Here is a 22,410-nt window from a genome sequence, read left to right on the forward strand (position 1 = left end):
TGGAGGAACAAAGATATCAAGAGAATCCCAGGTTGCAGAAGTGAAAATCAATAGCATTTAAATATAGAAAGTAACTGGGGAACAAAGATGGAAAGGAGATTCAGTGCAAGAGGGAACTTCAGAGGTACACATGCACACACGAGGTGCGTCCAAGCACGCACACACATGCGCACAAACACAGAGGCGCTCCTAAAAACCAAGGAGGTAGGAAAGTTTCCTAACTGAACATTTCCAGCGTAGGCAGGAAAGACACCTGTTATGTGAGCTCAGGTGACTGTTTTAGTTGAATTTAAAGAGTTATGTCGTTGTGGTTCACCCTATGTTACAACCCAAGAAAGAGCTGCATGCAGGGGCGCCTGGGTGGCTCAGTGGGTTAAAGCCTCTGCCTTTTGCTCAGGTCACGTCCTGGGATTGAGCCCTACATTGGGCTCTCTGCTCCGTGGGGAGCCTGCTTCCCTTCCTCTCTCTCTCTCTGCCTACTTGTGATCTCTATCAAATAAATAAACAAAATCTTTTAAAAAGAGAGAAAGAAAGAAAGAAAAGAAAAGAAAGAAAAAGCTGCATGCATAGAAGAGCCAAGAGGACCCTGTGATCACAGATGTCACTTTGAAGAATATATTCTTATTCCTTCTGTAATACAATAGCATTTTCTGTATTAGAAATGGAATTTTAACCTCGGTGTCCAAATACAAATATCTAAGGAGGTTGTTCTAGAAACAACTGACCTCTAAATTGGCAAGAGGAGGGATGGCGTTTTATTATTGTAGTAGGTGCTGAATAAGCTGTACTTAGTGTCTAATGGGTGCAAATATTTTTGTGGATATAAGCATTGTGTATTTGTTTAAGGAATTTATTGCTTAGCAGCAATCAAGGAAAAATCAAAGGTCTTGTTCTAATTTGGAAACACTATTATGACACTGAAGCATACTCTTATTATGTGTGTAATGGTTTAGATGTTTCTAAGACTATTTGCTAGTGGTTCTTAACTCTGGCTACATATTAATCAGTACTAAAAAATACTGGCATCTGGGACTGTCCTCGAGTTATGATTTAATTAGTCTTTGTTGTGGCCCAGTCATTAGTATTTCTTAAAAATTCTACCTGTTCCCCTTTGTGACTGTAATGTGCAACTTGATTTGAGAAACTTTGCGTTAGAGGAATTTTGTATATTTATAACTTGAATATTGATAATGGTTGTCTGTCCTCCTCAGTATCAGTTATATTTCCTCAGCATGTTATGTCTTAGGAAAAAGAGTTCATATCCTCTCATGTTACAGAATATTAATGGGTTTTAGGTGACAGATGCACACATTTTTTTCTGTTGCTAATGGACAATTTTTGTGATACAGTTGGAGTTAATTTATTAGGCTCTAAATTTATCCTAAACCTTTGGATGTGAATTCTGTGAAATATTGTCTGTTTTGTGGGGGAAAAAAAAGATTTTGTGGATAAGTAGAGTCATTTATTTAAAAGCATTGCAGATAATAGTAAATATGCTATCGAGACAATTTTGCATTAGGTAATTTTTAAATTTCCTTCAGATTGTTTTATTGGACATATCATGACTAGCACCCTTTATGTATTTTATTTTCCACTGAGGGTTAATTTGCTTTTCATGAGAATTATTGGGGTAAATTGACAGGTGTGCTCTTCCTTGAACTTTAACACTCCCACAGATTTTGCATCTGTCAGTATGCTGGTAAAGTTTTTCATCTGCAAAAGTGTAAGCGGTAGAAAGTATGAATTTAGGGATGCTTGGGTGGTTTGGTCGGTTAAGAATCTGTCTTTGGCTCAGGACAGGGTCCCAGGGTCCCGGAATCGAGTCTCCTTGCTCAGCGGGGAGCCTGCTTCTCCCTCTGCCTGCCTCTGCTTGGGCTCTCCATCTCTCTGACAAATAAATAAATAAAATTTAAAAAAAAAAAAACATGAATTTAGAAAAATTTATTTTGGTATTCTCCAACTTGTCTTATCTAGTACCTTTCCCCATGTCCAGGCTTTTTCAGATCTCACCTTATCCCAGAGTCTCCTGGGTTTCTCAACTCTGTATATACCTGTTTAAGGCTTAGCAGGGGTGGTGTTAATGGTTAGTGGTCACTTTCAGGGTCTCCTGCATTACAATATAGGCCATAAAAACAGCACACACACACACACACAAAAAAAAAAAACAAAACAACCCTAAAACAAAACAAATAAGCCATTGCAATTCAAAATAATGAGGTATTAATTGACAGAAGTTGCTCTTTTGGGTCAAGGATGACATTAATTCAATAGACATAACCTAACCAGCTCTTCTTGTAATGATAGACCGAGGCATTTTGCAATTGTTAATGTAATGATGCTTTCCCTCCTAAGTCATTTTGATTGTCTAGTATTGACAGAAGTTTGTACTTCAATTTGTAACTGGGAGGAGGCTCCTAATAAACCAATTTCTTCATGAAAGTAGTAACCTTTAGTGTATCAGGTGAGCCTACCTACTAAGAGATACAGTGATTGCTCAACTTATATGCCTAATGAATCCTTATTCCTATGTTTCCAGAGAGCACTGTTTAAAAAAAAAAAATCTCTGGAATATTGTTCATCTTTGTAGAAAAATATGTTGTGTGACCTCTATTAATTGAGTTGTTAGTATGTACTATTTGACATTGATGAACCAAGTAAACCAACCCCCTACTTTTACACAACATTCTAGTTAATCTCTCAAAAAAGGTAGAAATAGCTTGATTAATAGCCATATTTAAATAATTTTATGCTATTAAATCAATTGAAATGATAATGTATGATTGTAAACTCTGAGGGGACAAGAGCTTTGTTTGAAGTTTTTGATATATCTAAAGATAAAGCACACAGTACTCACATATTAAGCAATTAGTAAATATTCATCAAATGAATAAATAATTCCAAATGGTGGGGTATTGTGATGGAGTTTTTAAATTCTAAATTGCTCTGCCAATGAAGACATTCTTTCGTATTCTATTCTACGTAACTAACTGCTTAATTGTCCCCTAACTACTTAAAATATTCTGTCATTTGGTTGAGGGATAAAACATCTAATCTAATATCTTGACCAGTTGTTCTCAAGTCAGTCAATTGGGAGTCCATTTGTCAGATACAGTCCTTAGGCCTTTCATTAGTAGTGTTTGATTCAGAATAGTTGAATGTTGGTTTGTTCTCCCTTAAGTAACTATTAGGAAGCCTACTCTCATGAAATGATGCAAAACAACCTTAGGAATGTATAATAATACAAAGCATATTGAAAAAATTATCTTTTCTTGTCAAAATATTCACTAATTTCATCATTTATTAAAAATAATACTAAACGTTGAATGTTTCTGGTGACTGTATTTTATTATTAATTTCCAAGTTTTCCTTAAAAGATATTCCTTAGACAAAAAAGTGTAGGCTGCCCATGATTGCAACCCCTTTCAGTTACTTCAGGCAAATCTAAGGTGGGGCGGGGTGGGTGGGTGGGTGGTGGCATAGCACCACTCAGGACCACTGCTATGTACGCCATATTCTCTCTTTTACATGTGCTATGTTTTTGGCTCAAAAAGAGTGAGCTGAAGGCAGTTTAATATCACAGAAGCTGCTGTGTTCTGCCTGTGCATGTATATTCACCAAGAAGATTCTAGAAGGAGATGTTTTCCCCGAAGTCTCCCATTACTGGCAGTCTTTCCAATCTCCTCAGCAATCTCCTTTCCACCCTTTGTCCTCATGTCCTTCAACACGATCCAAGATAGCTGCTGCTTAAGGATTTTATGATTGCATTAACATTATTTTGGACTATTTTCCAAACTTGAAAGATAATTTAGGAATGCAGATATCATGTATGTTAGGTATCTGTCTTTAACTGCAGTCATGTCTTTCACTGAGGAACTTTTGTTTCAAGGAGAAACCAGCAACGAAACCAGAAGTGAAATATAAAGACCCTTTCATAGAAAACAGATTTACAAATGTTTCAACTTTCTTTTGAACAAGTTTCTTCTGAAAGGTTGTCTATTGGATGTAGGTGGTTTACATATTCGTGGACTAAACGCGTCAAATTTTGGTGAAGGAAAGAGAAAATGAACAGAAAGAATGACAGTGGAGAAGTACCTCTTAGCTGGATTCAATAGTCTCTGTACCCCACCAGAAGGTCACTCCCATTAGTATATAGCCCAGGCAAATACTACATTATGAGAGGTAGGTTTCTACGCAGGCTCCTCTTCTTGAAATGTAATTATCTTTAGGAACAATTCTTGAGATGCTTTGGGTGTTTCTCCAGTCCCAAATTCTTTCTCAGCATATATTTATTCAGTATGTTCAATGACTTATACAACTTTTAAATACATACTCTGAAATTTGGAATGTTTATACTTTGCAGTTACAGATACTTTATCTTTCAAATTGCTCTCATGTATATAAATACACATCTACCTGGGAATCCAAATTATGTAGTAAAATACATTTAATTGAAAATGAATCTGGCTTTTCATTTGGTGGTTAGCATTTCCCCTTTATTCCTGGCAAGTTTTTTTCTTCTTTATTTTCTTTCTCTCATTGCACATGTTGATCCTTTTGAAAAATGAATGTTTGCCAAATCTAGTCTGAGTTGGAAGGGAAGGTGGGGGGAGGGTGGATACTAAAGATTCTGACCAGAAATATTGGCATCTGATTTCCAACACAGAGGTAGGCTATATATGCCTGGTTAAGTGGTTAAATCACAATGACACTGATTGATATTATAAATCATGCTTTGGGAAAATGAGTTTTTGTGACTCGTGACACCTAAACTCACTTTTATTTTTCATTTGTATCTTAGGAAAAAAAAAAAAAAAGCATGTGTGGAAGATAATAAACGTTGTTTCTTCCTCTAGTTTGGCCAATTTTTACTTGTAACTTTATGCTGTACTCTAGAGACATGAAGCGTATTCAGAACCTTGATCATTTATTTAAAAATGTAGAGAGAAACTGTAGGCTTTAGTTGGGATTGGTTTTCTAAACACAGAGAAAAAGGTTTTTGTTTTTGTTTTATTCTTTTTTTTGGTCTCGACGTACTTGATTTGAATCCACAGCAATGACCAAAAATTCTTAGGTTGATTTGGATAGGAAATAAACAACTTCAAGAATTGTAGTGGTTTAAACCCTTTCTTACTGAAATAGTATCCCATCACTTGCTAACAACCTGCACTATCGCTCTTCATGTGATATCGATTTTATAAAGGTGCTTCATGTATGTTGGTTCTTGGGTCTGCCACTGTGTGTCCGACATGGCTGCTAATAAGGAATCTTCAGTAGGGCAAATATGAAACAGCATTGTCAAGTTTTGGGGCAGTGGGTTTGTATAAGAAAAATGAGGCACACAGTAAGATTCTGCCAGCTCTTTCAGATATCTTGCCTTCACCAACAAACTGAAGACTTGTGAAAAATATGCCTTCGCTTTAGACACTCAGAGGAAATATTTAAAAAGAAATTAAACAAGAAACCAGGCGCCTCTAGGTAGAGCAAAAGAAAAACATTAAAATTTCATAATAGTTCTAGAATTTGCTCGATAAATCTACACTGGTATCAGAATAATGTCCCAGACAATGAAAGTACTGTGAGCCCTAAGGTTAAGTGAGAGCTTGTAAGGAAAATTATAGCTGCACAAAAACATTGTAGACTTCTAAATTTTAAAGGCATTAAACATAAAGGATAAACACGTACTTTGCTCATTTCCTTGGATTAAGTATGGTATTTTAGAAAGGTGTGCACTTTCCCCATTATACCCATCAAATTTTGAAAACGCAAATTTCAATCTGCATGTAGTCATAGAGAATATTTGACTTGTGTTTATTTGCATGGGTTAAAACAAACCAAAGTACTGAGTATAACTTATGGGAAAAATCTAATTTGTAAGTCTGTTTACATTTCAACTGAAATGTCTTAAGAGTTAAGAATCATGACACTGTATCTTGGGGTATTTGTCTTTCAACCGTAACTGACTTAATAAGAGAAATGGAAATATATTTTTCTGTTTAAAATTTTTGTATTTAAAGATCATTAAAGCTGGGCTATCTCATCACCATTATTAAATTACTATAACTACTGCTTTGGGAGCTAGAATATATTTACTGCTGATTACTTCTCTACTGTATTTTATTCTAAAAAGATCTGACTGTCACTAAGAAACAACAAATTAATCTCAATTTACAACTCTTATTTTTTAAGAAGTAAATTTTAATAACTCATAAAAGTTAGAAATAACCTCAAATATAGAACTGAGATTTATGTTAATTTAGCCACAACCTGAGACTTAATATAAGAGTGTATTAAATGTGTACTATGAAAAGAAAGATATAAAAGAGTACTCTATAAAACTGGTGGCAAAATTTTCAGTGTGCTGCTTAAAACTGGCTTTGCCCCCACCCCAGGACATCTATGCCCCAGGTATCACTGTGCTGTGTTAGATGCGTGGCTATAAAATTGTGAAAATGAAGACTTTTCTGGTAGCAAAAGGGTTAAGTTCTTTTTGCTTTACCAGTTTCAAATTACAATGAGAAGCCTCTTCTTTCCCAGCAGGGTTGTGCTTACATTACTCTTTAGATCTCCCTTGAAGAGGGCTGGTATATTTGTGCCTGCTGGAGGTGGAATTAACAGTTAGAAGGAGAAAGGGATTGAATGGACTTACAGGAAGGTTTTCAAGTAAATTCAGGGAAACACATTTACTTGAATAGGACAACCTTGAGTCTTATTTTACACTAAGACGACACAAAAGATGTTAAAGTTATCACCAAGCTGCCGGACAAATATATATTCCAACACCAAGGTGCAGATCAGCATAGATCTGTGATTCAGAAATCAGGATTTGTCTTGGAAAGAGCTCAAGGGTTGAGAAGAACTCAAGAGCAAGTGAAGATAACTTTGGGAACTACAGTTTATCAGAAGATCAACTTTCCTTGATTCAAATACCAAAGGCCTGATTACCATAAATTCCTATAGGAATGCATAGGTCATCTGATCAAATAATTTTATCCGTCTTCTGCTACATCAATGCAGCAAAAACTCTTAACAACTGTGGATAATTGGAAATCCAAGTTTCAGCTTTCTTAGAAATAACTATTCTTGACATATTCCAAAATATTTAAAATAGGACAGGAAAATCAGTGAGGATGTTATGTTCTGAAATGTCACTGTCATGAAGAATAGGTAAATTTGTTTTTTCAGCTACTGGGAAAACGCACCTCCTAGGAACTTAGTTTTTTTTTTTTTTTTTTTTTTTTAAAGAGGACAAGAAGGACTAAAAATATCAACTTTTGCTTTTGGACAAAAATGCATCTGACTGTATTTCTACTTAGGAGTATTGTGGGTTTCCTCTGGAGCTGCTGGGTTCTAGTGGGTTATGCAAAAGGAGGTTTGGGAGACAATCATGTTCACTCCAGTTTTATTTATAGAAGACTACGGAACCACGAAAGACGGGAAATACAGAGGGAAATTCTCTCTATCTTGGGTTTGCCTCATAGACCCAGACCATTTTCACCTGGAAAACAAGCTTCCTCTGCACCTCTCTTTATGCTGGACCTATACAATGCTATGGCCAATGAAGAAAATCCCGAAGCATCGGAATACTCAGTGAGGGCATCCCTGGCAGGAGAGACCAGAGGAGCAAGAAAAGGATACGCAGCTTCTCCCAATGGGTATCCTCGTCGCATACAGTTATCTCGAACGACTCCTCTGACCACCCAGAGCCCACCTCTAGCCAGCCTACATGATACCAACTTTCTGAACGATGCTGACATGGTCATGAGCTTTGTCAATTTAGGTATGTTGTTCTTTTATTTGTTAAACGATGTTATTACTAAGTGGAAGTTTTTCTAATAGTAAAGTAGCAGCCTGGTAGGTGGTCATGTTTATATAAAGTCATTTTCTGTAACTCTCTTCTCCAGCTTCTGTTTCCTCTCTTTCATTGATACAATGAAAGATTTTGCTTTAGGCAACAAAGTCATACACACAGGTACATATATTTAATTTTTTAAATATGAAAAGCTAAAATTAAACACTTATAGTCAGGTAGATTTAGGTCCTTGAAATCTTGTTAAAATTTCAGTCATGCTTTAATGTGTGAATAAATAAGGCAGTAGTCTACAAAAAAGGAAAATTTATGAGGATAGCTGTGCTATGGGCAAAAAAATAATAATACAAATAAAAAAGAAGCATTTGTAGATTGAAAACTAAAGTGTCTTTTTGGAACATTTTTTTTGTTAGCAATTTAACAAACATGTAAGTATACATTTATTTGCCACCTAAAAACTCATTTGGCCGAGTCAGTTATTGTGAAAATATCAACATACAATTAACTAAGTTCAAATAATTCTGAAAAAGATTACTATCAAAGATTTTCAGGGAGAGGTTCTGAAAGTGTGAAAAATACTTTGGAAAAGAAGCTTCAAACTAACATTTCTTAATTTCTTAATGATGAAACGGTATCATACCCATTTGATTGTTTCCAGAAGCAAGAGAAATATAAAACATGCTATGATGGTCTCTACTTATGCAAAATCTTCCCTTTCCTTTAGGATAAAAAATGAATCAAAAACTTCTTTGATTAGCAGCATTATTAGAGAATACTTTTTTAAAAATTATGTTTTACTCAAAGCTGGTATTTTTGTGGCAGATTTAAAATATTGACAATATCAAATGGTAAATTAGTGCCCAGTATTTCATCTCTTAAAAATATTAAGGAGTTACCAATTTAGAGTGATTTCACAGGGCTGTATTTTTAAAAATGTTTTAGTAGAGGCTAAAGATGAAAATTCGCTATCTTCAGACATTCAAAAAAATAACATGGTATATAGTCAGTTTTGAAGACAAAATTTTATGAACAAATGTAATCAACTTGAAAGAATTAGAAACATTTTAATGTAAGAACTTTCCAAACTTTGTTTGAAAACTGCAATCTGCTTTGACTTAAAATTGACATGTTTTATTATACTTAATTAAAAACTTCCTTGTATAACATCTCAAAGAAAATGGTCTTTGAAAAGTCAGATAGCAACAAATTCAAATACATGAATGTTTTTATAAAACATGTTGCTTCATATGCTCTGTTCATTTGCTCTTCGCAATCCTAGCATGAAGGATAAGGTGCTTAATAAATCAAGTTTCGTGTTGCTAGAGACAGAGGTCTCATTATTATAAGTTTCAGTAAGTCATCATTGGTTGCCCTAATCAGGTGTCCTGGAGGCCTTTTCTTCTACATATAATTAACAGGTTTCATTTGGAACCTTCAAGCCATTGAAATATGGCTTAATTTTAAATTAGTTTGATTGCTTTTTCCTAGTATAAGTGATATGCAATGTGGCTCATGGGATGTTTTACTTTGTTGCAATTTCTAAAGTATGATTCAGTAATTTAAAGGAGTTTTAATATTCTAATAGAAGAATTTCAATCTAGCATGATTTACATATGCATAAAACATATCACTGAAAAAATTAGTTCCAGTCACCTAAAATCTGACAGGGCAGACTGTGTCATGTATTTTAAAAAACAATAGCTCAGTCATGAATCTGTTCTAAAATATATATTTTGTTGAAATCAAATATTTTGATCATTCACAAAAGAAATATATTTGTTTTAGGAAGGAATTAAGTAGGATTTTTGAATCTGTATGCCATTACTTTTTATACATTTACACAGAATAAGAAAGCCAAAAACAATAATAAACAGTTTTAGTCAGTGACTTTTAGGGCCATTTTTATCATTAAAGTATACTTATATTTTTAAATCAATGAAATTTTGGTTGTATTGTTTGGATTATAACAACAAAGCAGTTTACTAACTATACCATGAAACACAATTATTTATCTTACTCTAGAGAAACAATATTAGATATAAACTTCAGAAGATATTTATTTTTATCATGCTTGAACTGCTCAATAGTGATTTATCCTCAATAATGAATTGTATTGCTTTTTCTCTATTTAATAATACAAAACTAAATGTCTCATGTGAAATTACTGACAAATTGATTCTGGTACTGAGTTTTTCCTAGTAGCCTCTGAGGAAAATTGAACCCAACTTTATTTTAACCTTAGACTGTACCTTCTAATATATCCAAAGCTTACAATCAAACACTACTTAGTAAAAGGTTTTAACTTCTGTATTTCTTCCATAATAAAATAGGTCAAAGCAGACTTAGAAAAGGTTAAAGTGTAATATCATGATTAACTGCACTAAGAATGTCGGTGGTTCTTAATGTAACATTCATTAACAAATAGTATTTTTTTATGTTCTTAGAAGACTCAGGAGGATTTTGTTCATTTATTTATGTTAGTATCTTAAAAGATATGCATATTGTGGAAACTAAGGGCAAATGATCAAATTAGCCATAAGCAAGGGATTTGTATTAAGGAAGTTACCTGGATATTTAAATATGTGAAAAGAATCTGTTGACAGTTCCCATAATAAGCTGAATTACACTAAAAAGATATGTCCTTTATATAAACACAAATCTGTGTAATTTTCAAGTCAAATGATGGATTTTCTAGAATTATCTTGTCATTCAGAAAGACATTTTTTCTAACGTTAATTTTGCTCATCAAGATCAATTAAACTCTGAATCACTTAACAAAATAATCTATTTTAAAAAATTCCAGATGAGATTAATTTTTTTCATAAATGAAAAATAGATGAGAATTTCCTAAAAGAAAAAATAAAATGTGAATAAATTGCCTTAAGACTGATATAAACAACTGAACATGAAAACAAGCACCTTATTTTGACCTTTAATTTGTTTAAGTGATTTGGGTACTCTGAAGAGACAAATATTAATTATTGTGTGAAGAGAAACTTTCCACTCTATTGGATTCATTATTTTTAGGCCAATTTTTGTCAGTCTCTAGTGTCCAGCTTTTATAGGTTGACTCTTCTGCTTTGTCCCTAAAACTGTTGATCCTTCCAGGCGTCCTTGCTCAGTCAATACCATGTCATTTCGTTGAGAACAAAAATATCTTTCTGGTAAATCTTTTCTTTTTTAACCATCTTTTTCAAAAATATTAAGGATCAGTTTATATATCAGATATCTATGCAAATAAAAGAAAAGATTAGGGAACTTGTTTGCAATTTTTAAATAAATCTGTTTAAGATAAACATGTAGTGTATTTCTAATATCTTTTACAATTTTGTTTGCTTGGCAATAGTACAATTAAAATGATACAACACGTGGATGTTTTAGAGGAAAGCACAAAAAACAGTGAACACAGGAAATGTACTTTCATGGTGTTCCCTGTCTACATGTATTTCTCTGATAAAGATGGAGGGTTTTGTTTTTTTTTTTAATGGTTTCTGGTCAGTTGACTTGGAGTCAAAAACTTCTTAGATACATTTTAAGAACATGTATTAATTCTATTAATTCTAAGGGATGAAAGTACATGAATGTGTTGCTTGGATTTTTTCATATTTTATAACAACATATTTAGCATGTTAAGATATGAAATAGAAAAAAAAATACTTTCAAAACTTTGAGTTAAACCCTTCTCCTCATACTTCCCCAAATCATTAAACTCTCCCGGTACTGGAAGAAAAAAATGCTTATGTTCTCGTTTGACAGGTTTGAAAGACATCATTGATATTTATTGTTGCTTTTGGCTGACTCAAGTGCCCAGTGGAGAGGAATTTATACGCAGATCTACCTAAAGATGCCTATCTGTGTAGTCTCTCCAACAGGGTTATTAACACTTGTGTAACATAAACTTACCTATAAACACATGCAAGATTTTTTGGGGGAAGAGGGCAGTGATGGTAATGTTGACAAGATGGTCTAAAACCATTATAGTACATATTCATAGATCCGCCTGGAATAACAAATGCTAATATTGGGAGAAACAATACTTCTTTTACACCTTTAACTTTTGAAGAGAGAAGAGGCTTGGGAGGGTGGAAATCTTTTTACTCTCTTCTTTAACAACCTTTTGCATTCATGATCATGACCCAAGGGATTCTTGTTCTTTAAAGCCATATTATTGTCAAATGACAGGCATGGCTGCAGTGATAGGTATAATCATATAGTTTAATTAAAAGATTTTTCCTCCTGTTAATAGCCACTCACAAATAGCCAGTTGTAAAAGTTTATTCAGAATTAACAGCTGGAACTGTGAAGGTATGATAACATAAATTCAGAGGGCATGGGATGGCCTCACCCACTACTTCCAGTTCCCTCCTTTCATCCATTTTTTCAATATTGCCTCCCTCTCTCACTCCCTCCCCTCACATTACTTGGCCTTTCCTCTTTAGTATGATGGTCTCTACCTCCAGGCTTTCTTGGCACTCCTCTCTTTCTGTCCCCACCCCTTCCTGGGGTCTGCTTTTGGTCCTTGTTTCTTCATAGCTGGAGGCTGAGATTAGCTGAAAATCAATTAGTTACAGCTTGATCATTTAGGTACAGTCTCCTGTTTCTCTGGAGTTGAGAAGGAAAAGGTTATGATGTGCGAATTGCAGCCTCCACCCATCAGGAGAAAAGCTCCCCAGGGCATCAGAACTTCTCTGGCTGTTGCCATCCCCTGGAACTATTTCTCCACCATCCCATTCTTCTTTGCCTCCTCACCCCTCCCTAAGGATCCCATTGACAGAACTTAATTGTTTTTGCCTTCCCTATTTTATTACATAATTAAAATTTAAAAGGGGAAATGTAAGGGAAAGTTAGAAAAAATAAAAAACTGCAGCGCTGAACAAAGATGACACACAAAAAAATACAATTCTGTTAGTTTATGAAATGCTTTAGCTTACGTCATTTTTACTTCACACTCATGGCACATCCATGAAGAGATTAATTCCTTTCTTTAAGTTGAGAAGATAGGAGGATGAGGTAGGATAAAAGGATCAAGAGCAGAGAACAATGAGGATGAGACAGAGAAAGAAATAAAATACAAATTTTCTTAAAAAGCCTTGGGAGAAAGAAAATGAATGAAATGAGTCATCAGAGGCTGGTCTTGGGGTGTGCAGGTGGAGGGCGTGTTGGGAAATCCTCAGTCCACCTCACACTGACACAGCAGCTAATTCCACATCCCAACCACATCAGCTCCAGGGGAAAACCCTTTCATCCTTCCACACTAAAATACCAAAGTGGGGAAAAAGGAGGGGGCCCTGTGTGTGTGTGTACAAGGAGCATACAGACGAGCTACTCACATTTACAGTCATAAATAACGTAGTGGCTCAGCTTGAAAAAACCACAGGTTAAAGGAAGAGGCTTCCCTGATGCATGGAGAGGGGCTGAGATCAGAGGAGCCACTGAAAGGGTTGGAGCCAAACAATGAATCCCTTGTTCGAAGCCATATTTATGAGTGCTTCTTTGCACCTTAAGTTCATATTTTATTGGCTGGGCTGTGGGGTTTCCCCATTTGCTCATCTCTTAAAATAATACCCTTGGCTGAGATCTCCTTTAAAATGCACCAGTGAGCTCTGACAAATGGTTCATTTATTTGGGGAAAGGGGATGGTGTTGTGATTTTTTTTTTTTTTGATGTCTGATAGGAATGTGTAAGGTCCAGTTGTGGATCTTAAAATGGTGACAGTAAGATAAAAATAATAACTGGAGTAGTTACCTGCCATTCTCCGAGATGTCTGTAAGAGTCCACATAATCAGGTAGTCACTCTTGACTGGTAGGAGTCTTGTCTAAATTAGTACAATTATAATGTCTAAATGAGTTAAAATGGTAAAATTATGATCTAAGAAAGTAAAAACAAAATCTATTGAAGTGCGCGATGTTTAATATGAAGGGAAAAAAAGATCTCTGATTAGTCAGAAGGATCTCTAAATGACAACAACCCCCCATAACCAAGGAGAGGAAGGCAATGAGTTGCATAAACATTCCATTATAAAACTTAAAAAGCAAGACCTTGTCTGGTTCTAAATAATTTGGTATAGAGACTAAACTAGGGTATGCGCTGTTTTATAATTTCTAAACACTGAGGATCCCTGTCTTCATGATGATGTGGCCTTTCGTTTTTCTTTTTATAAGCCGCAAAATATTGGTGCCTGCAGGAGAAGAAACAACCCTGTATTTAGAAATATGTGAATCTAATTAAACTATCTCTTAGTGTGTTTACTTCTTTCTGGAAGTAAATAACTTTTATTGTTCTTGTTGTTTCCCAGCTTTCCTCAAGTTGTTAGGAATAAAGAAAAAAGATTGAGAAAGGCAAGATAAGCAGATTTAAGTCTCATCTAGATTTTATTCAGAACTTAGAGGTCAAAAATCAGAGGATTTCTTAACATTTACAAACCTGTTCAGCTCTTCTTATGCTGTATGATATGAAAAATTCAATTTTGCTTGCTATGCACAGGTGTTCCGTCCCTATTGTGACTTTGTGATTAGCCTTCCTATGTAGGAGACACTGTTATTGCCAGTCTTAAGTGCGTGGCCTATTACGGCTCACATGGCTTCAGGGTTTAATTATAGGTTAAACGTGATTGTGTTCCTTTCGGTGTTTCTGTTGCAGAAGTAGAGTAGCAAAGAAGAAGCTCCAATGCCTGGATTGGAATCCCATATTCTACACCTTCTAGCAGTGTGACCTTGGGCATGTTACTTAAATCCTCTCTGCGTCCCTGGTTCCTTACCTAAAACATGCCAATAATGAGCATGACTTCCTCATTGGGGGTGGAGAGGATGAAATGAATAAATACACAGGTAATTTTAAGAATAGCAGTTGGGCCATAGTGAGCCCTCAGCCAAGAGCTGTTAAACTGTTACCAGCGTTGCACTTATCCCAAGTCTGCTCTGGCATCTGCAAGAGTGGCTAAGTAGTCTGTGGAGCCCAGTGCAAAATCAAAATCTGGGGCCTCTTGTTCAAAAATTATCGAGCATTCCAGCCTAGTGGCAGCAGATCATAAGCTCAGGCATGAGGTCCTTCTGAGTGTGGGGCCTGTGCAACTGCCCAGGTGACCTTCCAGAGAAGCCAGCCCTGCATATTTGATTACATGTTGTGACGGCAGGAACCATGCCCTATTCATCCTTTCTTATCCCCAGCGGTGGATCAGTGTCCCAGAAGGAAAGAGAGAGTATGTGCAAGCTGAATCATCTGAGGAGCGTTTACCCAATGCTGTAATGTTGATCATGCTGTGGGTAGAGCTTTCTGGCAAAATAGGGGATAATGCAGCTCCAGAACAGCAGAGGAGCCTTCCATCAGTCCTTCTGGGCAGGGAGCAGAAACCATTACCAGAAAACTCAGAGGAGAGCTTCGTGGGGAAGATATCCTGCCAGGAACTGTGGCCTCTGTGAGAGGAATGCCATGCAGCCAATCCTGAAATACTCAGCAGGGAGGGAAACCAAGGACTAAATACTCAACCCCTACTTTTCTGCCATGCTCTCTTCGGCACCAAAAGCCACAGAGCCCTGGAGCCTCCTGGTGGAGCTCATGGCAGTCAGCTTCCTGGTGCTGAGAGCAGAGGAGAGAAAAGTGGAGCGTGGCTCTTGAGGCACGAACTGAAAATCTTCGGCGCAAATCGGTAAATGAATATTAAGTGTTTAGTCAGTGGAAGTTCCGGAATTACCTCAGTTTCAGTGCACGTTAGTTATATGTCTGTGTGTGTGCCTATATTTGTGCACACATATGTTAACCTTTGCCCTACTAATTTATTATAAAATTCAAGACAAAATCATGGTTTCGTGTAGGAGTTATTAACTTCAGCTGGTGTAGTGGCAGAATAGACATGATGTGTTGAAAAACTCTTAAACTGTATAGAGATCAGCAGGATCACATGATATATTAACACTATTTTAGAACAAACTGAAATTAACAACAACAACCAGAAATCCCGGGAGAAGTAGCACTTGCAGATCCCATGACACACGGCGGACTGCAAACGCCAACCAGAAAACTCCGAATAGAAAGCACCAGTTCATGCAAGTACCCGGAGCAAATACCAAAAACAGACGATTTTTTTCAATCTTTAGGTCTGCTCATTCTCAATCTTCTGTCTTCCTTCCTGAAGTGACCCATGACTGTGTGTTAAAGCATTTTGAATTCCGGGTACAATCAGACGATCTCCTCCCCAGGTAATGTAACAGGCAGAAATGTCAGGATGAGGCAAATTGGGATTATTGTTGTTCTTCGCTACCCTCAATCTCTGCCAGCTTTCTTGGGACTCAAAGCCATACACCCCCCTCGCCCCCATCCTTGAATCACACACAAGCGCACAGGAGAAAGGTGCCTTTCCCGTATTGTCTACGTTCCCCTTCTAAGTGCTAAGGATGGCAATTTTAACCCAATTTTACATCTGTCATTACCACAAGCCGTGGAAGAGAGGGTTCAACTTGGAAATTGTGTAGGCTCTTCTACAAATAACCTTGATGCAGACACTGAAGACTTACTTAATGAGGAAGAAGGAAGGTCGTCGATTAGATAGGCTTTATGGTTCCTGTCTTATAGATGTTTTCTTTGCTCAGAGGGAACAGGGATCATTTAGTTCTTTAACTGTCTCCGTAGGGTGTAAGTGTAGGGGTTTTGGGATACCAGCTTTGCACACAGCTGCATATCCTTGAGCAAACTATGTCGCTTTACTGGGACTGTTGCCTTCTCTGTCAAGTGGAGATCCTAATACAGAATTGTACTTAGGTGAGGTTATAGGCCTGTAAGCCTCGTGAGAGAAGTACTCAATGCACAGCAACCACTCTTGCTACAACTACTTGTACTAGAGTTGAGTCTATGGTGTTCTAGTGTCAGAGGAGATCGACACCCAGGCCGCCAGACAGACAAATAAATCCTTGCTGGAATTGTGGAATATTATGCCCATGACTTTTCCTCTACCCAAAAGAAAATGAACCCTTGAATTTCCTTGACTCTGTCTTGGAGTTGGACTATTGGTAGATTGATTCCCTCATCTGGGTATCCTGGAAAAAGAGGCCAGTCCTCGAAAGAGCCTATAGGTAACTGCGGGCCTTCCCTTTGAGCTCCCAAAAGCAACAGTTTCTGTGATGTACCACTGAGAGGGGCTTTTCGTGTTACCTTTGCTCGGATTCTTCAAATGAACCCATGGTTTTACGTTAGATCCAGATACTACCTGTCCTATTTGTTTGTTATGGGGAAGGGGAAACTGATTGTGGCCAAAGGGATATTATACAATTTGAAAATATTTGGTTGTGAAGGCATGGGCACTCTCTAAAAGACCCTTTGAAAGAAAGAAAAAATGTCTTGAGTTTTAATGCTAATTTTCATAAGTCAACTTTTTTTTTAGTTTTAGTTTTTTAAAAAGTTGATTTATGATGAAAATCTCGGTGAATAAACTCCTAACTGTAAATAGAAAAGCCACTCTGTTCAAATGATCACTCAATCCAGGAAATTTTCATATTGTATGTAACTCAAATCATGTTTGAATTTATGTTTTTCTAATTTGAGGCAGTTCTTATTACTATTTGTATTATCATAATTTTGTTTCTATTTAATACCATTTAGCTTTAAGTATTTTGACTTTCCTAGACTGGGCTGTTTTGTTTTGTGTTCAGATGACAGTCACATCTTTTTATTACTTTTCTTGAATTGCTTTCTGTTATAATATTTTGAAGCAGGATGGGAACTTATGGGTTTAATCAGAAAAGCTGAACAAACGGCATACATGTTTACAATATACATATTGTAAAGTCATCACATTGACTTTTGATATTTTATAATACATTGAGTGGGGAAATCTGAATTTACTGTTTTTTTTTTCATTATTTGATAGCATGCTGAAAGATGATCTAATATTTCACTGTGATGAGTAATGTTCTTAAAATAAAATATGGATTCTAACTATATATATATTTTTTGATCTATTCAAATCAACATGTAAGATTTTTCTCTTCCATATTGCTGTGTTAAAACAGTTATCATTCTACTGTTAACAGTTACTTTGAGGAAGAATTTATCCAAATTAAGCAAACCATTATCATTCCAGCATGTGTGCATGTGATACATTCAAAGTATAGGACATTGTCACATCCATATCATTTAAATTATAGTATAGTTGTAGCAGTAGTAATTAAAGCAACAAAAACAACAATAAATATAATTCTTATGCCAGAAACTGGACTGAGTGATTTGCATACATTATGTCAATTAATTTGCATCTCAATTGTATGCATAAATATTTTTCTTCTCCTATTTTGTTGATGTGAAAATTGAGACATGAGCAGAGATTCAATAATTTACAAAGGTCACCCAACTGATAAATGGCAGAATCCATACTGGCACTGTGATCTGTCTGACTACTGGGATTTAGCTCGGTAACCTACTTTTGAAAAAGGTGTAATTTTTAATCGCAATGACGATAATGGTTTATACTTCTAGAAAGCATCATTATGTACCGTATGTGGTTTTATCTGCATTGTCTAGCCCTTGCGGAAGTAGATACGATTCCACAGTTGACAGCTCTGGAAACTAGAGCTCTGAAAGGTCATTCATTCAGTCGTTTGACAAATAGAAGCTGATTACCTACTATGGGGTCAGGCACTGTGAGAAAGACTGTGCCTGTTTCACTGCCAACATCACAAGGCAAGAGGAGCGAGGTCTAGGCCCAGAATCCCTGGTTCTTGTGCCAGGATTTTTTTGCTCAATGTCACATACTTTGAAAAAATCCACACAAAAATTCTAGCACCCTGTACAATTAAAAGCACTCACTGACATTATCTGCAAGAATGTGTTTTGTTATTTAAATAACCATGTATAATAAACCTTCTGGGTATAGGGAAAATATTTTTTCAAATCTCAATCCCTTTACATTAATTTAAAATAAACAAACAAGCAAAAAATAAATAAATAAATAAATAAAAGCCTGTTACCAGCAAACAGAACATTGGGAAGACTGTTAGTCCAAAAGGCATAGAACACAGGTAGAACCCAGCTTCAGCAAAGCTTGGGGGCTCTTTCAGAAACCTGTATTTTTTAAGCTGTGGGGTTTTTTTACTCATACGGAGGCTCTGGTGATTTTAAAGGTAGTATCTAAAAGCACTGTTTGCTTCCTGCACATTCCAGAAGCATACATTGGGCTTAAGCACTCATCGTTTTTTTTTTTTTTGTGTTGTACTGAGGAAAGAAGGGCAAAATGTCATAGAGTTTTTCAAAAAGAAGTTGTTTGATCCGGGCTACATCTTGACCCCTGACCTTCACTTACTTCTTTGTTTGTGTGCTAACAAGGTTGTGTCCAGTGTTTACTTTGTTCCTGTACACACTGAACATGATGTGGATTCAAGTGATACTCTGAGTCAGTGGAGACACATTTTCTAAAGTCAAAATGGGTAGAGAGTTCCAAGAATTGGTATAAAGACCTCTTTGCTTCCATTGCTTTGAATTTCCTCAGGATATCAGGCATTAGGCAATTATTGCTTCACATATGACAGGATTATGAGGGAAAATGGATTAATATTTTACTAGTGGGTTACTCTTCACCATCAGGCTGCTGGGTCCGTGGAGTAAATATTGCAGCAAAACACAGATCCAGGTCTGCTGGCCCGCCATCACGGGAATAATCATCATAGCTACAAAACACCAGATTCCCCAAGTGAAATACTAAGAAGAGGAGAAGAACTCAAGGCAGGTCATGATGTCTGCTCTCCTTGAAATTCGTGTCCCCCAGGTAGCCCTTATCCATGGCTTGGGAGGTGCCAGACAGGGCGCTAACAGCATTTCAAGTGTTCACTCAATTAACTCTCACAACATGAGCCCAATCAGAGATGAGGAAAGTGAGACCCAGTGATGTTAAGTCATTTGTCCCAAGTCCCACATCTCATAAGAGGAGGAACTGGATTCAGAGTCCAAGCTCTTCACTGCTGTGCTGGGTCGTCTTTGTGAATGCAATGGGGAAGGCTGTCACTGGGACATTGTTTAACCTCCTTGTAAATTTCTATATATTTCCCCATCATTTCAAGTATTGGGATATTTTCACTTCATTGGTCATGTTTTATATTTTAGGGAAAAATTGTGAAATAGTGAGATTGCTAAGAGTCTTATCCCTGGAGGTGGGCTCTTCCAGGCCTTCCTCCGAACTGGGATGCTGTGGCCTTTGGAAAGAGGCAAATACTCACAATACTCATGGGCAGAGGGACAGGCAGTACTCTGCAGATACCAGTGGTACCAACCCTGGAGCCCTGCAACCAACTGAGGAAAGGAAATGTGATCTGTGTTCATTCCCAACTTCAGAAGAGGAGTAATGCTTAGCAAAATGGAAGAGAGGCAGAATATCAAAGTTACAAACAGTAAAAGACCTCAAAAGCTGTTGTCGGAGACTGGCGCAAACCAATAGTGGGTTCATTTGGATGCTGGGCAACTACCAGTCTGCTGGCCGGTATGAAGGCCCCTGGAGCATGGTGTCCAGCCTTAGATAAATGTCCTTGGCCTACCTTTTCTGACCCAAGCCTGTATTGGCCAGAGAATCTCATGAGAAGCCTGCTGAGTGAATGTTTGGGCTTCAGAACCCGCTACAACCTACAGATTAGGAAATTCCTCTTGCTGTAGGTAACCTTGGCTTTGTCCTACTAGTTATGGCTGACATCTCCTCTGTGTTCTATCCAACACTGAGCCCTCCATGTTTAATACATATCTCTTAATCTGTGTAGTAGCTACAACTTGTGTGTATAAAATGAGCTCACTCATTTCCCCAAACCACATGAACGCTAAATACATTCTTTCTTCTCCTCAGGTGTATTATGAATTAGAGGCTAAGGCCTTGAGATAATTAATTTTTTTTTTCCAAAAGGAAGAATTTTGGGTTGACAACATTTCTCAAAGCAAAGTGATGAAGCTCATGAAGATAATTCATTTTCAGCTCTCCTCAGCAATCCAGAGGAATTGTAAAAAGCAAGTATCATAGCTAACATGTCAACCTGTATCAAAACTCCTGACCATTAATCTCTGCTTTGCAAAGCAAGCCAAGTGGTAGCTGCAGAGTAAAGATGAGCACTTAGGATGTCACCTGCTAGTCTGTGTAACAATTCTGTCTCTTTATCTCTTTCTCTATTCGGCTTTACCTGACCACACCTACACACCTATAGATTGTAATGTAAAAAGGATTAATGGTCTCAGTATTTGATTTTTAATTATTCAAACTGAGATGTACTTAGGAAGACATGTGATAAAATGATTGCTCAGGAAGAGGTCAAAAATCATGTTTAATTTTATTTTTTTAAAATTAATTATTTATTTATTTTTTTAAAGATTTTATTTATTTATGAGAGAGAGAGAGAGAGAGAGAGAGAGCACAGGCAGACAGAATGGCAGGCAGAGGCAGAGGGAGAAGCAGGCTCCCTGCAGAGTAAGGAGCCCGATGTGGGACTCAATCCCAGGACGCTGGGATCATGACCTGAGCCGAAGGCAGCTGCTTAACCAACTGAGCCACCCAGGCGTCCCAAAAATCATGTTTAATTTTAATTCATCTTCATTGACGGTTACTAAATAACTAAGGCCCATGTTGATTCATAATTATTTAAATCTCTTGGGCACTTCAATCACAATCAGACTCTTTGTCATTTTCTTAAATGTACTTTCTTTTTTTTTTTTTTTTAAGATTTAGTTATTTGAGACAGAGTGTGAACCAGTGGGGGGAGGAGCAGGGGGGAGAATCCTTAAGCAGACTCACCACTGTGCACACAGCCCCACGCAGGTTTGTTTCTCACCACCTGTGAGATCATGACCTGAGCCAAAATCAAGAGTCTGCTGCTTAATTGACTGAGCCATACAGTTGGGCTTCCTAAAGTGTGTTTCTTTGAAAGCATTGCCATGTCTTCTTAAGAGTTGTTATCTGAAATTTGATAGTCAAATCAGCGTGGACTTTGCTGAGAAATGGTAATTAAATCAATTTCGATATTTCCAAGAGGAGACTTCTCAGTATCTTTATTGTGCTGATGAGCATTGTGAATCTCCGCAAGGAGGGATGATCGCATGGTTTCACAAGCACTTTACGCTCTGGGACTCGCCTAACAGAGCACCATGATGCCTAGTGTAATGGGGAACTCATTCCGAGAAATGTTCTTGCATGGGGAAATACCAGTTCATAAAAGCCATTTTGGAGATAGGGCAAGCAGGGCATTAAGATCAAATATTTGTTGATTCTGTGGTTACTTTGTATCCAGATTAAAATGAAGCAGGAGAAACATTTTAATTCCATTGTCTAGAACCAACCATTCTTCAAACTTTTATATATTTTCTTCTATACTTTAAAAAATACAACTTTTTCATCAGGTTGAACAATGTTTGTATAATGTATTATACCCTTTGTTCTTTAAAAGGCTTTTTTTAAAACCATTTAAGTATCACGAATATACAATGTTATATTAGTTTCAGGTACAGGATATGGTGATTTACAATTCTATACATTATGCAATATTTACTACAATAAATGCAGTTACTTTCTGTCAACATACAAAGTTATTACAATATTATTGACTGTGTTCCCTATGCTATATTTCTCATCTCCCTTGACTTAGTTATTTTA

At 36.6% G+C, this 22,410-nt stretch overlaps 1 protein-coding gene across 2 annotated transcripts in view; it reads left to right on the forward strand.

Annotated features, from left to right (window-relative positions):
• The first annotated feature begins 6,571 nt into the window (after window positions 1-6,571).
• BMP5 (bone morphogenetic protein 5) overlaps window positions 6,572-22,410 on the forward strand; it is a 113,512-nt gene continuing 97,673 nt past the window's right edge. For both annotated transcript variants that reach the window (XM_032864502.1, XM_032864503.1), the window contains exon 1: window positions 6,572-7,777. In XM_032864502.1, the coding sequence (XP_032720393.1) occupies window positions 7,288-7,777 (490 nt within the window). In that variant the 5' untranslated portion in view covers window positions 6,572-7,287. The remainder of the gene's footprint in view (window positions 7,778-22,410) is intronic.

Source organism: Lontra canadensis, unplaced genomic scaffold (genome assembly GCF_010015895.1).
Source record: "Lontra canadensis isolate GAN:19392208 unplaced genomic scaffold, GSC_riverotter_1.0 scaffold27, whole genome shotgun sequence".
Classification (NCBI taxonomy): domain Eukaryota; kingdom Metazoa; phylum Chordata; class Mammalia; order Carnivora; family Mustelidae; genus Lontra; species Lontra canadensis.